The sequence below is a fragment of the Culex pipiens genome, chromosome 3, assembly GCF_016801865.2.
Source record: "Culex pipiens pallens isolate TS chromosome 3, TS_CPP_V2, whole genome shotgun sequence".
NCBI classification, from domain to species: domain Eukaryota; kingdom Metazoa; phylum Arthropoda; class Insecta; order Diptera; family Culicidae; genus Culex; species Culex pipiens.
The window spans coordinates 20310080-20323027 of record NC_068939.1 but is presented as its reverse complement, the minus strand read 5'-3'; the positions used below and the strand labels follow the sequence as shown (position 1 = coordinate 20323027).

Genomic DNA, 12948 nt, shown 5'->3' with positions numbered 1-12948 from the left:
GACACATTCGTCGCTGAAGCATGAAATGTAATTTCATCCTGCGTCGGCGTCTTTTCCAAGCGTATTGTGTCAGGCTGTCACAGGGTGGGGAAACTTGGGGTAAACTGGCTTTAAAGACATCAAAATTAAAAAAAAAATGGTTCCCAAAATAGTTTGTTTAAATTCCGAATTCAAATTTTAATTGACCAAAAATTCATTCAAAACATGAGTTCTTTCCAACACACCCCACCTTCCCCAATTTTCGACAGCACGACCTGAGCATTGTTGATGGCTTTCGTGGGATTTGAATATACGAAACGAGAGCAGCAACAGTGCCACCTTGACAGCAGCAGCCAGGATGAGGTTGTTTTACAGCAATTCTCTGCAACATCAGTACAGAGACATGACGCTGACGCTGCCGGCGGAGGCAGTCAACCAGAGCGTGTGTAGTATTAGAGCATTACCGTTTGGCAACGGCAGTGTAGGCGTGTCGCATCACTGACGATAAGCATCGCTACATTTTGATGGAGGAAAGTCAGAGGAAAATAAAAAAAAAATGCTGGGAAAAAAAGGAAATGGAACCGTCTTACCTTTCCGTACTGGCGTTTTTTTTTCGGCTTGTTTTCCAACATCAAACGTGTGGAGCAGGGAAATCTTCGGTGAAGCCGGGAATCTTGGCTGTTTGTTGCCATTTGGATGAATGCGCTTTTATTGGGTGGATTATTTGATGCTTTGAGTTTGGTTTTTATATTTTTTGATTCAAAGTTACAGAGATTTGAAAAAGAGATGTTCAAAATTGTTAAGACATTTATAACTAGCATCTGGGTCAGATATAAGCACTCTAGGTCAACTGTATGAGAGACAAATCGAGACACAAAGTTTAAGAGGCTGTTTTTGTAGGTTTTGCACGGTTTGTTCTAGAGGTCGTATCGAGGTACCCCGATTTAGGTGAAACGGGCATTGAAGTCGATGAAATCTAATTTTCTTGATTGTTTTTTAATCGTATTTCGAAGCACGTCAAAATGTGCCATATATATCCAATATAGGTTTGACTTTTTCCAGTAGCTTTTGCAAATTATTGTTTTAAAAGGATAAGTTTAAAATCTTGATATCTTTTTGCTACAGCATCCAATGTTGGGACTGTAAACCTATGATATTAATTTTTTGGCCAATCGCCGTTTTTCGCAAAGTTTTACGATTTTTTTAAAATAATCATTCAACGCCATTAAGTTTTGCGCTGTCGGCCAACAAGACGGTACTTTCTGGGTTCGATTTTGACATAGGGTATATGGCCCTATTTTGGACCTACTATGCAAAGCGTCAACAAATTTCGCATAGTTCTCAGGAACGGTCTAACTAATTTGGCTCGCTTCAGGATTGTTTTGTGCCTTAATTTATGCTTAACAAAGTGCCCAAGTAACAATCTACGTTTTAATTCACTCTGGAAGTTTATTTCAAGAGTCTCTGGAAAGATTTGAGCAAAAAACCGCTTTATCCTGAAAGCAGCAATAAAGAAGAGTTAAAGCAGCATTAAGTGTAAAATGGACTATTTTAGGAGGTTGTCGAGAGCGTATTTCAGGAGAGTTTTAGAGCCAAACAGTATTGCTGTTGATTTTTAACGGTTTCTCCAGATATTCTCAAGAGATCTAGTAGATTCTTATTCAAATTTATAGCTTTATTGAAGATCTCTTGGTAGACGCAATAAAACATATTTTAAACTTGTGTATTCTTGATTAGGATAAATTATATTTTATGAAGAAAATATGGGTGCAAGATTTATTTTATTAAATCCAACTTTTCTTTGAAACTTCACACGACAAATGGTTAACTTTATTCGGTGATAAGAATATAATGATTATATAAATAAGTGCTTGATTATCGATTCAATCATAATGAGAAAATCCATGCCATTAAAATTAAACCTATCAATTTCTAGAGATACCTCGAAAAAGTAGACACCGAATAAAATATTCTATCAGAATAACTCTCATTTTTTCATAAAATTGAAGCAAACTTTTCTTGTATAGCTGTAAACACCGTCATGGCGTCCATATAGATCGCTATTTTTTTTATTTAAACATGGCGAAATTCTTTAAATCTATTTGTTCTTACTGAAAGCTATTAGAAAAACATCTTTTCTGGAGATACTCTTGATCAAGAATAACGTTTCTTGAAAAGCTCTTGTTTAAGATTAAGCAAGGGGTTCTAGACTGAAGTGAGCTTTGATATAGTTTTAATCTAGAGTAAAATGCACAATACTGCGACCGTAGCGCATGCAAGTTTTAGCCCACTGGAGATAGATCCAAAAAACATGTGTTGACACATTTTCGTCATTTTCGTGAATTACGAATAGCGAGTTTTCGTCATATTTGAATAAAACTAGAGTTACATTCAATTCAACGTTTTTATTTATTAATATTTATTTACAACAACTGAAAAGAATACTTGTCACTTTTTGCACTTGATGATTCGGAACCGTCTTCAAATTTTCATGCCGGAAGCTCAGAAAGAAGCACAACACTAACTTGTTTGATCACCTCACGAATCTAAATATGACACAATTTAATCACATCACAATTAAGAAAGCAGTTTAATCTTTTTGCTCAACAAATTAAATAAAAGAGTTTGCCCGGCACATTGGAAACGTCCGATCTTCTTGCTGCTAAAAGTAGACTGAGTTTTACATTTGAAAGGTCAAGACAAAAAGATATCGAATAAAGCTTTCCCTAAACAACTTGGATTTAATACTGGTTTGGTGAAGTCAATTTGTTCTGGAAATGTCTTCTTCAAGATAACTGTAAGTAAATTAAAAATAGATCAATAAAACTTTGCTCCATGTTCTTCAAGAACTTTTCAAGATTTTTCCAAGATATTTCCAGAACAGTATTTTGCTAAGCCCAAAAAGACTTGATAAAAGCTTTTATAAAAGCAAGAAGCTTTTTTCAAATGTTTTATAAAAACTGATAAAACTTAGGAGCATTTGGATTGTTACTTGGGTGTACTATTGAAAATTAAAAATAATTTAACCATTCCATTGTTATAAGCATTTCAAGTAAAACATTTTTTGGATGCTTTTTGGACTTATTGAATGTATTTTGGAGACATCGCTGAACCTATTTTGGACCCACACTCTGATTGTTTGAAATTTGGACATCTCGAATTGTGGCGTGCGGCGGCAATACGCACACTTACAAAAACTCGGTTTGATAAACCAAAGGGCCTATCCACGATTATAATTTGGAAAATATTTATTTCAGAAATTAAATAATTATGATGAAACAATGGGTTTGAATCTTCCAAAAATTCCTCGTATTTTTAAGGTGATGGAGTTGCAAATTTGATTTTATAATAATTTAATAAAAAAAAAATTTGAGCAATTCTCTACCAAAACCGGAAATGGATTTTTTTTGTGTGTGACCATGAGTGACCATTTGTAATTTTTTTTTTTTGAAAAGTTCAGAAAATTTGCTATAAAATTGTTAAAGAGACATTGAACATTGGACCTCGGGTTGCTGAGATAGAGCCGCTTCAAGAAAAGGAAACACGAAAATTGAAGTTTTCTAAGTCTCACCAAAACAACCCACCAATTTCTAATGTCGATATCTCAGCAATTAATGGTCCGATTTTCAATGTCAAAACATAAAACATTCGTGAAATTTTCCAATCTTTTCGAAAAAATATTTTGAAATTTTTTAATCTCGACTAGCATTTTAAATGGACGTAATATTCAATGTTTGGCCCTTTTAAAATGTTAGTCTTGATTTAAAAAAAATCAAAATATTTTTTCGAAAAGATTGGAAAATTTAACGAATTTTTCATGTATTAACATTGAAAATCGGACCATTTGTTGCTGAGATATCGTCATTAGAAAAAAAATGGGTAATGGCTTTGGTGAGACTTAGAAAACTTCAATTTTCGTGTTTCTTTTTTTTTTAAAGCGGCTCTATCTCAGAAACCCGAGGTCCAATCTTCAACGTCTCCTAGACAATTTTATATCAAATTTTCTGAACTTTTCAAAAACAATATTTTTGAAAATCGTCACTCATGGTAACTATTTTTAAAATTGAAAAACTGCAAATATTTCACCAAAATCAAACTTTCGGTGGCTATATCTTGAAAACAAAGCCCTTTATCAAAAAATCTGTAATGTAATTTTCGATTGCAAATTCAATTTAGCATTAAAAAATAATGGCAAACTTGTTTTTGTATAAATCTTCGATTTTTTCCAAAAATCACTTTCTTTTTTTCAAAAATTCATAACTCAGCGGCAGATTTTTTGACCATGTTTCTCTATGGCTCAAAAGTTGCGGATTTTTGTCCCCTTAAACATATCAATAAATCTCGAAAATCAAAAAATACGAATTTTGGGAAATTGAGTTTTAGTGAAAAAAAAAAATGATTGATCTGCAATTTTTTTCCGTGTGCCTATTTTTTTCTCAAAAGTCCTCAACAATACCTACAACTTTGCCAAAGACACCAAATTGATCAGAAAATTCACTCGAAAGTTACAGCTGTTTGAATATTTACATACCATTTTTGTATGGACAGCTGCCAAAATTGTATGGAGACTTGTATGGGTTAACCAATGACGCAAAATAGCTTATTTGGTCATAGGGAAGGCCCTCACAAAGTTTGAGCCAAATCAAAAAATACAAATAAAATCCATTTCCGGTTTTGGTAGAGAATTGCTCAAAAGCTGAAAATGATAAAAAAAATCTTCTGCAAAATCGCCACGCTACGTTTTAATTTTCGTGGAAAACGCGATCTCTCTTCCATCACGAGGGAAAACGAGCGCGTTCAGCTGCAGAGGCGTGGGTGACGTTGTTTTTGACAAATTAAATTATCCTCGAAAGTCGTTGGAGAAAATTGCAGATGAAGCAACTCGGGGCGTTTGCTTTTGCAGCCATCCAGCCCAGCCAGCCTGGATTGTGTTTGTGTTGGCTGCTTGTTTGTGTGGGTGTAAAGGGGGAGCGGGGGGCATGTTTGTGTGAGTCTGCGGTATTTTAATTAGTGGAACATGGCAGAACTGTTTCCCGAAATGATGCAATGTGGAAGTTTATGTGCATCATGGCAATGGATGAAATGTTTATAAAACTTCAATTTTGATTGAAATAGCAATCTTAATTAAAAAAAAAATATTTGCCTAATTTTTTCACGAATCAGAGAACATCAATTCAAGTGCCGCAAAGACTTTTCCGGATAAATCTCTGTATGCTGCGTAAACATAAAAACACTCAAAACACGGATTTGTACTCAAGCACTAAGGTTTGGGCCAAACCAATTCAGGTTGGAATACTTTCACAAAGAAACAGTAGCACACTGCCAACAAATAATTTTTCCAGCTTCCGAGCCAGTTTCGTTCCATTCGATTCATCTCGTTGCTGGTACAATCCAAAGAAATAAGTCAAATGAATGTGCTTCTTTGTACAAACAAGTCACGCGTACTTTTCTTGGATTTTTTTGAAGAAAATGGGCAAAATGTGTTTATAAAATTTCAAAAAATATATGTCAATGTAACTTTTGAATAATTTCAATGCTGTTGTTTTAAATTTATTCAAATCTTTCAAATTTTTATATTTTCAAAAAAATCAAGAATACTGAACAACTTTTTTAAACCATGTTCCAGAACAAGAACACAACAATTCAAGTCCTTTAACACTTTTAAAGACAGCATTCATTGTTACAACGAGCGACAAAGCGACATCCTGAAAGAGCACTCGCACAGGAAAAAAAAAGAAAGACAAAACTCATTTTTCCCGCACACAGAAATATTTTCCATCGCCATTTTTCATCTCCTCGGCAAACACGCACGCACGCACGCACGCACACCTTCACCTGTCAAAAGCTTTTCTTTCACTTTGCGCGAAAGATGGAGTCAAATTGAATTTCCCGGCGTCTCTTTGCTTTTCACTGAGGCGAGCGGCATGTTTTTCCGGGAATTTTTAAGGCAGCCTGGGCGCTTTGAGGTGGCTTTTCTTTGGAATGGAAAACGGCGTTCTGGCTAAAACGGATGGCTCGTGCAGACCGGTTTGGTGATGTTTTTATTTGAAAGCTTCAACATTTTTTTTTTCGAATGTCACGAATGTCCTCATACAAATCACGAGTAGTTTAAAAAAATACAAAATATTAATCATAAAATACTCCTATCTGTTACCACTAAGTAGTGGAGAAAATGCCAATAAGGCCGTTGCAAATATTACTCAAAGATTATTTGAACGTGACATCATTTTCTTTAAGATGATAGATAGATCCTGTGATAATCTTTTAGCAGTTGAGCAATTCTCTGAGATTTCAGTAATTCTATATTTTTGTATTTTTTAATCTGGCTGAAACTATTTGGTTGCCTTCGGTATGCCCAAAGAAGCCATTTTGCATCATTAGATTGTCTATATAAAATTCCATACAAAATTTGCAGCTGTCCATACAAAAATGAAATATGAAAATTCAAAAATATAAATATGTATTTTTTGAAGGAATTTGTTGATCCATTCGGTGTCTTCGGCAAAGTTGTAGGTATAGAGAAGGACTACCCTTTAAAATAAAGGGTAATTTTTTTTTGTGATTTTCAATTTCACTTTTTGCCACTAAAACTTGATTTGCAGAAAAAAAAACTCTATTTTTATTTCTTCTGATAAGTTTAAGGAGACATCAAATACCAACTTCAAAAATTTCCAGAATGTGCATAAAATCTTTGACCGAGTTATGAATTTTTGAATCGATACTGATTTTTAAAAAACGAAACGAAATCTAAGTCTCACCCAAACAACCCACCATTTTCTAATGTCGATATCTCAGCAACTAATGGTCTGATTTCCAATGTTAAAATCTGAAACATTCGTGAAATTTTCCGATCTTATCGAAAACAATATTTGCATATTTTTTTTTATCTATACAAACATTCCGAAAGGGCGTTATTTTGAATGATTAACCCTTTTGAAATGTAAGCATTTCGAGTTTTTGAAGAAAAAATTAGTAATTGATTCGAAAATTCATAACTCAGTCAAAGATTTTTTGCACATTCTGAAAATTTCTGAAAAGTTTGCATTTGATGTCCCCTAAAAAATATCAGAAAAAAATAGTGTTTTGCTTTCCTCACTGAGGTAAAGCTATAATCCTGCTCTGAAAATGAACTTTTTATTAAAAGCTCCTAGACCCACCATAATGTATACATATCGACTCAGAATCGAAAACTGAACAAATGTCTGTGTGTGTGTGTGTATGTATGTATGTGACCAAAATTCTCACTGAGTTTTCTCAGCACTGGCTGAACCGATTTTGATCGAACCAGTTGCATTCGACTTGGTTTAAGGTCCCATACATCTCTATTGAATTGTTTGAAGTTTCGATAAGTAGTTCAAAAGTAATGTATAAAAATGTGTTTTCGCAAATATCCGGATCTCAATTATATACATGCAAACGATGTCCGGGTCCATCATCCGACCCATCGTAGGTTAGGTAATTGAAAGGCCTTTCCAATGAGTCAAAAACATTGAAGATCTGGCAACCCTGTCTCGAGTTATGATCACTGAAGTGATATTTATGTTGAAGCCGGATCTCACCTAAATGTATGTAAACTATGTCCGGATCCATCATCCGACCCATCGTTGGTTAGACAATTGAAAAGCATTTCCAAAGAGTCCAAAACATTGAAGATCTGGTAACCCTGTCTCGAGTTATGACCACTTAAGTGATATTTATGTACTTTTTTGAAGCCGGATCTCACTTTAATGTATGTAAACTATGTCCAGATCCTTCATCCGACCAATCGTTGGTTAGGTAATTGAAAGGCCTTTCCAATGAGTCCAAAACATTGAAGATCTGGCAACCCTGTCTTGAGTTTTTACTACATAAGTTATATCTGTGTTTTTTTCTGGAACTAAAAAAAGCTGAATGTGTGTCCAAACCACTCATATTACTCATTTTTGGTAAAAAGTGAGGAAGGCATCAACCACATAGGTGGATTAGGTTAGTTTTTTTTTAAATCAAGAAGAAGTGAAATTAAAAATCACCAAGTCCTAATCCATACCTACCACTTTGCCGAAGACACCAAATCGATCAAAAAATTCCTACAAATAATACAGACTTTGAAATTTACAGATTTATGGATAGCCATAAGTAGCTTGAACAATTTATCGAAAATTTATCTATAGAATAATTATTTCGCATTTTTCAAATTTATTCCTCAAATTGAATTTATTTATCGAAAATTGCATTTATTTATCGAAATGTCGCATTTTTTATATTTATTCCTCAAATCGATTTTGGAATAGGGTACGCAGTGAAATATTTCATGAAATAAAAAAAAAATTGAGCAAATTTTAGTTATGCGACCATCCATAAACCACGTGGACACTTTTTTGAGAAACTGTTACCCCACCCCCCTCTCCTTCGTGGACAATTGTGCATACACCCCTTCTAAAGTTTCCACGTAGTTTATAGATGGTCCCTTACATTGAATATAAATATTTTTATATCATTAGATAAATATTTTTAATTATGATTTTTTATTAAAATTATATTTTATACATGAAAATTAAACAAAAAAAATATAAAATTACAAATGAGCCATTTTTTATGATTTGTTTTAAAGAAATGGTCAAGAAAAGCTCATTTCATCTTAAGATTTTATAAGTCCTCATACAATTTTGCGGGCACGTCATCCAAAATAGAAAATGGGAAAAGAGATTTTATGATCGATTAAGTGTCTTCGGTAAAGTTGTGAGTTTATGATTAGCAGTTTTGAGAAATAAATAGATATGTACACTAAAATATCTTGATTTAATTATTTTACTTTTTACTACAAAATGATTTTTTTTTACATGAGATAGTGTTATGGGTTGTGGAAAATTTGAAGCTTGATTTAAAAATTATGAAATTATGTGTATAATTGCTTCATTAAAAAAAATTAAAGTTAAACAAAGGTTTCCTATAAATCGTCAGTTGAAAAATTATGTCCAACACTTAAAAAACCCATTTTTGGCAAAATTCAATCTTCAGGATATATTTTTTTCTATCATTAACTCTTTGAAAATGTAAGAAAATAATTTTTTTTTTTCAAAATATGTTCACGGCGCGCCCCGCGCAAAAAGGAAAAAAATGACGAAAATGGGAAAAATGATTTTTTTCACTATAACTGCAATGTTTTAAAAACTTAAGCGATGACCTATACATTTATGAGTAAAAAATTGCGTATTTCAATTACTCAAATTTTGCTACAGGTTACACAGCAAAAAAAAAAGTTGAATTTTGAAATGTTGAAAATTTGGTAGGTTTATTATTAACTCTTTTTTGGGTAATATTACCGAAAATAATGTATACAAATGTGTACTGATGAAAATTCATTATTTTTTGATGAAAATTTATCATTTTTTTATGGAAGATTAAACATTTTTTGATACAAAATCTGTTACCATTTCGTAATGAATATTACCATATTATTTAAAGATATGTATGTTAAAGATTACTAGGAAACAGGGAAACATATTTTCAGATATGAGTCCTTTGGTTCCGAGACTTTCAAATCAGCAAATGAAATTTTCATAGGATCTTTTCAACTGTTCAGCTAGGTTTTTTGAACCTCAACATATTTTTCCTAAAAAAGCGAACCTAACCTTTCTTTTGAATTGTGGTGCTCTAACATTGGTTCATCCGTGCCAGAAACATTCAAAAAAGGTTTTTTTAGCGAAAATCGACAAAAACGCCATTTTTGAACCACCCTTTTTCGGAGAGGAGCAACTAACATGCCGAATTTGAATTTGAGTTTGACCTGAAATCGATGAACTGCATCTTAAAAATAAACTAACTTTGATTTTAAATTAGGTTCATACTAAATTCCATCGGCGTGATTTTCCTACGAATCAAAATAGTAATGTTCCTACCATGACTCGTAACATAAACAAAATCCATTTTAATTACTTCAGTTTCCGGAATGGCTCGAGCTAATTAAAATAAATGCTTGCCGTTCCAAAATGATGGGAGGTGCCAAAATCAAGTCACAACATGCCATCCCTTGGCGCGATGTAATTTCATCAAATAATTTCCTCCTCAATCTTCGTCGTCTTTTTCTTGTAAGATTTTCACAACTTTTCTTCTTCTTCTTCTCTCCTTTCCCATCCTCCCCGCAGTCTGTAATCAATTTTCGCGCGGCGTGTTCGCGATGCTCGGCGCCGTCTCGCCGGACTCGTTCGACACGCTGCACTCGTACAGCAACACGTTCCAGATGCCGTTCGTCACGCCCTGGTTCCCGGAGAAGGTCCTGCAGCCGTCGTCCGGGGCGCTCGACTTTGCCATCAGCATGCGGCCGGACTACTACCAGGCCATCATCGACACGGTGCGCTACTACGGCTGGGACCGGATCATCTACATGTACGACTCGCACGACGGTAAGGACCCGGGCCCAGCTCTGATTTTATCACAGATAATGTTATTTTGATGAAATTTGCGCGCGCGACACGAGCGAGCAAGCGAGAATCTGTGTCGCCGTGCCCTGATGTAAGCCCGTGACCCCGGAATTCCTGCAACGATAACGCCCCCCAACCTTCCTTTCTCCGGGATGTCGGAAGTATTTGCCTGTGGGGTGATAAAATATTAAATTAAATTCTCGCCCCGACTAATCCATCATAGCGGCCGCGAACATGTGCAGCATTGAGTTTGTGTGTGTGTGTGTGTGTGTGTGTGTGTGTGTGTGTGTGTGTGTTTTTTTTAACGTTAAAGAGAAAAATGTTGTGTTTAGTAGTGGGTGGAATTTTGTGATTAAGTTTTTTTGCTTTTGAAACACTAATTTTAATTTCATTTTTACACAGCAAAATCTCCGATGGTCACCTTCGTCAAAATAAACACTTTATATTACACACTGCATATACATTTTTTGCAAACACAAAAAAAAGTTGCAACCGACGTTTAAAAAGTTCAAACCTGCCACAGTAAGGACTGGCGCCTTAGCCCACTCGGCCATCATACCGATGAATAGCCGTTAGGATAAACGCATATATGAGCTTGATATTTCGGTCAAGTAGGCTTCCCATACTGATGGGCTACATATTTCAAGATGTAAAATCACATAAAATTGCATAACATAATGCAATATTTATTTAACACCCAGGCCTTTTACACGCAGTTGGATTACTACTTTTTTAGCTGTGTAGTAAAACTCTGTTTAAGGGAAAATTAAAATTAAAGTATGAAACTCCTAATTCAACGAGATTTTTTCGGAGAACAAAATCTCCACTTCGTTTTTTTTATCCAGCATGGAGAACCCATGGCATCCCTAGTAACATTTTAGGTTTTAAGTAGGCCATAAAAGCCTATTTAGGCCGTATGAGGGTTTTCAGCAGGGCTGCGGAGTCGGGTCATATTTCAAACGACTCCGACTCCGGCTTTCTCAGATTAGCTGACTCCGACTCCGACTCCGGCTCCGGCTATGAACAATTGGTTGGCTCCGACTCCGACTCCGACTCCGGCCTACCAACTCTAGCCGACTCCGACTCCGACTCCGACTCCAGCTTTCAACAAATGGTTGGCTCCGACTCCGCCTCCGACTCCACATGTTTTTAAATGTTTCAAAAGTTAGTTAACTATTATTAGTTAATTATTTTTCAAACATTGATAAATAGGATTATATAAATACTCTTTAAGCGTCATGTTTTTCTCAAGAAAATAAGTTAAGTAAAATAAAGTAAATAAACGGAAAAAAGTTTTTAGGTTACAAGTTTTATACGTTATGGAAACAGAAATCAAAAAATATCTTCAGTTTTAGAGGCATTTTGAGAAGAACAGTTTTGTAAGTAAATTTGGATTTACTTGCTTAACCTCAAATTTGAAAATATTTTTTTCAAAGCTAATAAATTTAAATATTAAATTGTTATTTTTGAATGAATAACTAAAAGAAATCTGGCTTTAATGATCTATTAAACATTAAAATTCAATTTGCTCACTTTCAGGCTGACATTTTTAAGAAGCACAGTGACAGGCACCTTGTTTTTTAAATGTCAATTTTAAACGAAACTTTTTTTTTGTTAAGACGTACATGGACATCACGCCATGGCTGAAGGAGATTATTATTGCAAATCAATGTATCTAAACAAATTCTTTGTGGAAAGGAAGCTTAAGATGTTCTTTTCAAATATCTGTGACATGGAAAATATTTCAACCTGGATTTTTTTAATTTATTTTAATATTCAAATTTAATATACTTTTAAAGGAGGTGCACGATTCTTCGTGAATCTTCACCTAAAACGAAGCTTTATGGATGATCTTGCGCCTCCATCAAAATATATGAAAAATATTATAAAAAACAAATTTCCACAAGTAAAATATTTTTTAGGTCACAAATATTTAATTTTTTTAGGGTACATTGATTTACAATGATTATCACCTTCCGTCATATTGGCGTAAGACATACAGTATGAGAAAATTCGTACCAGTTGATAATATTTTGATTCTGTGTTTTTATTTATAATATTTTAAAAATAAATTAAAATCCTATATTTTGTTCTATACATTTTTTATTAGTTCATTTTTGTACTGAATTCTTGAGATTTGTTCAACGATAATTTGCAACGATATCAAAATAGTTTACCTAAAATCAACATCAACATCAACAATCAATGATTATTTCAAATTTGTTGCAACATCTTTTGACATTTTTTGTTAGTTTAAATTATTTTAAATGCAACACTTTGATTTTCTTGTACTCAGTTTTAAACAAAATGCGCATGTTGAGTTCCAAGTAAGAGATTGTTATTATCGTTGATTATTTGTTACAAAAGTTAAACTGTCAGTGACTCTTTTTCGATCTGCAAAAACAGTGATTACTATTTATAATCTTTTTATGTACCTCGTAATTTTTTCCTAAAAAATGATTTAACTTAAAACCTCTAAGACATTCGCTATCGGGGTAAAAGATGACTTTGTGTGTACTTTTTCAGAAATAACTGGATGAAATTTGGTCAAATTTGAATTGAAAGGGAA

The 12948-nt window shown here is 33.9% G+C and overlaps 1 protein-coding gene across 2 annotated transcripts in view; it reads left to right on the top strand.

Moving 5' to 3' along the window:
• LOC120412871 (glutamate receptor 1-like) overlaps positions 1-12948 on the top strand; it is a 306882-nt gene that overhangs the window by 169042 nt on the left and 124892 nt on the right. For both annotated transcript variants that reach the window (XM_039573502.2, XM_039573501.2), the window contains exon 3: positions 10104-10361. In XM_039573502.2, coding sequence (XP_039429436.1) covers positions 10104-10361 — 258 coding nt within the window. The remainder of the gene's footprint in view (positions 1-10103; positions 10362-12948) is intronic.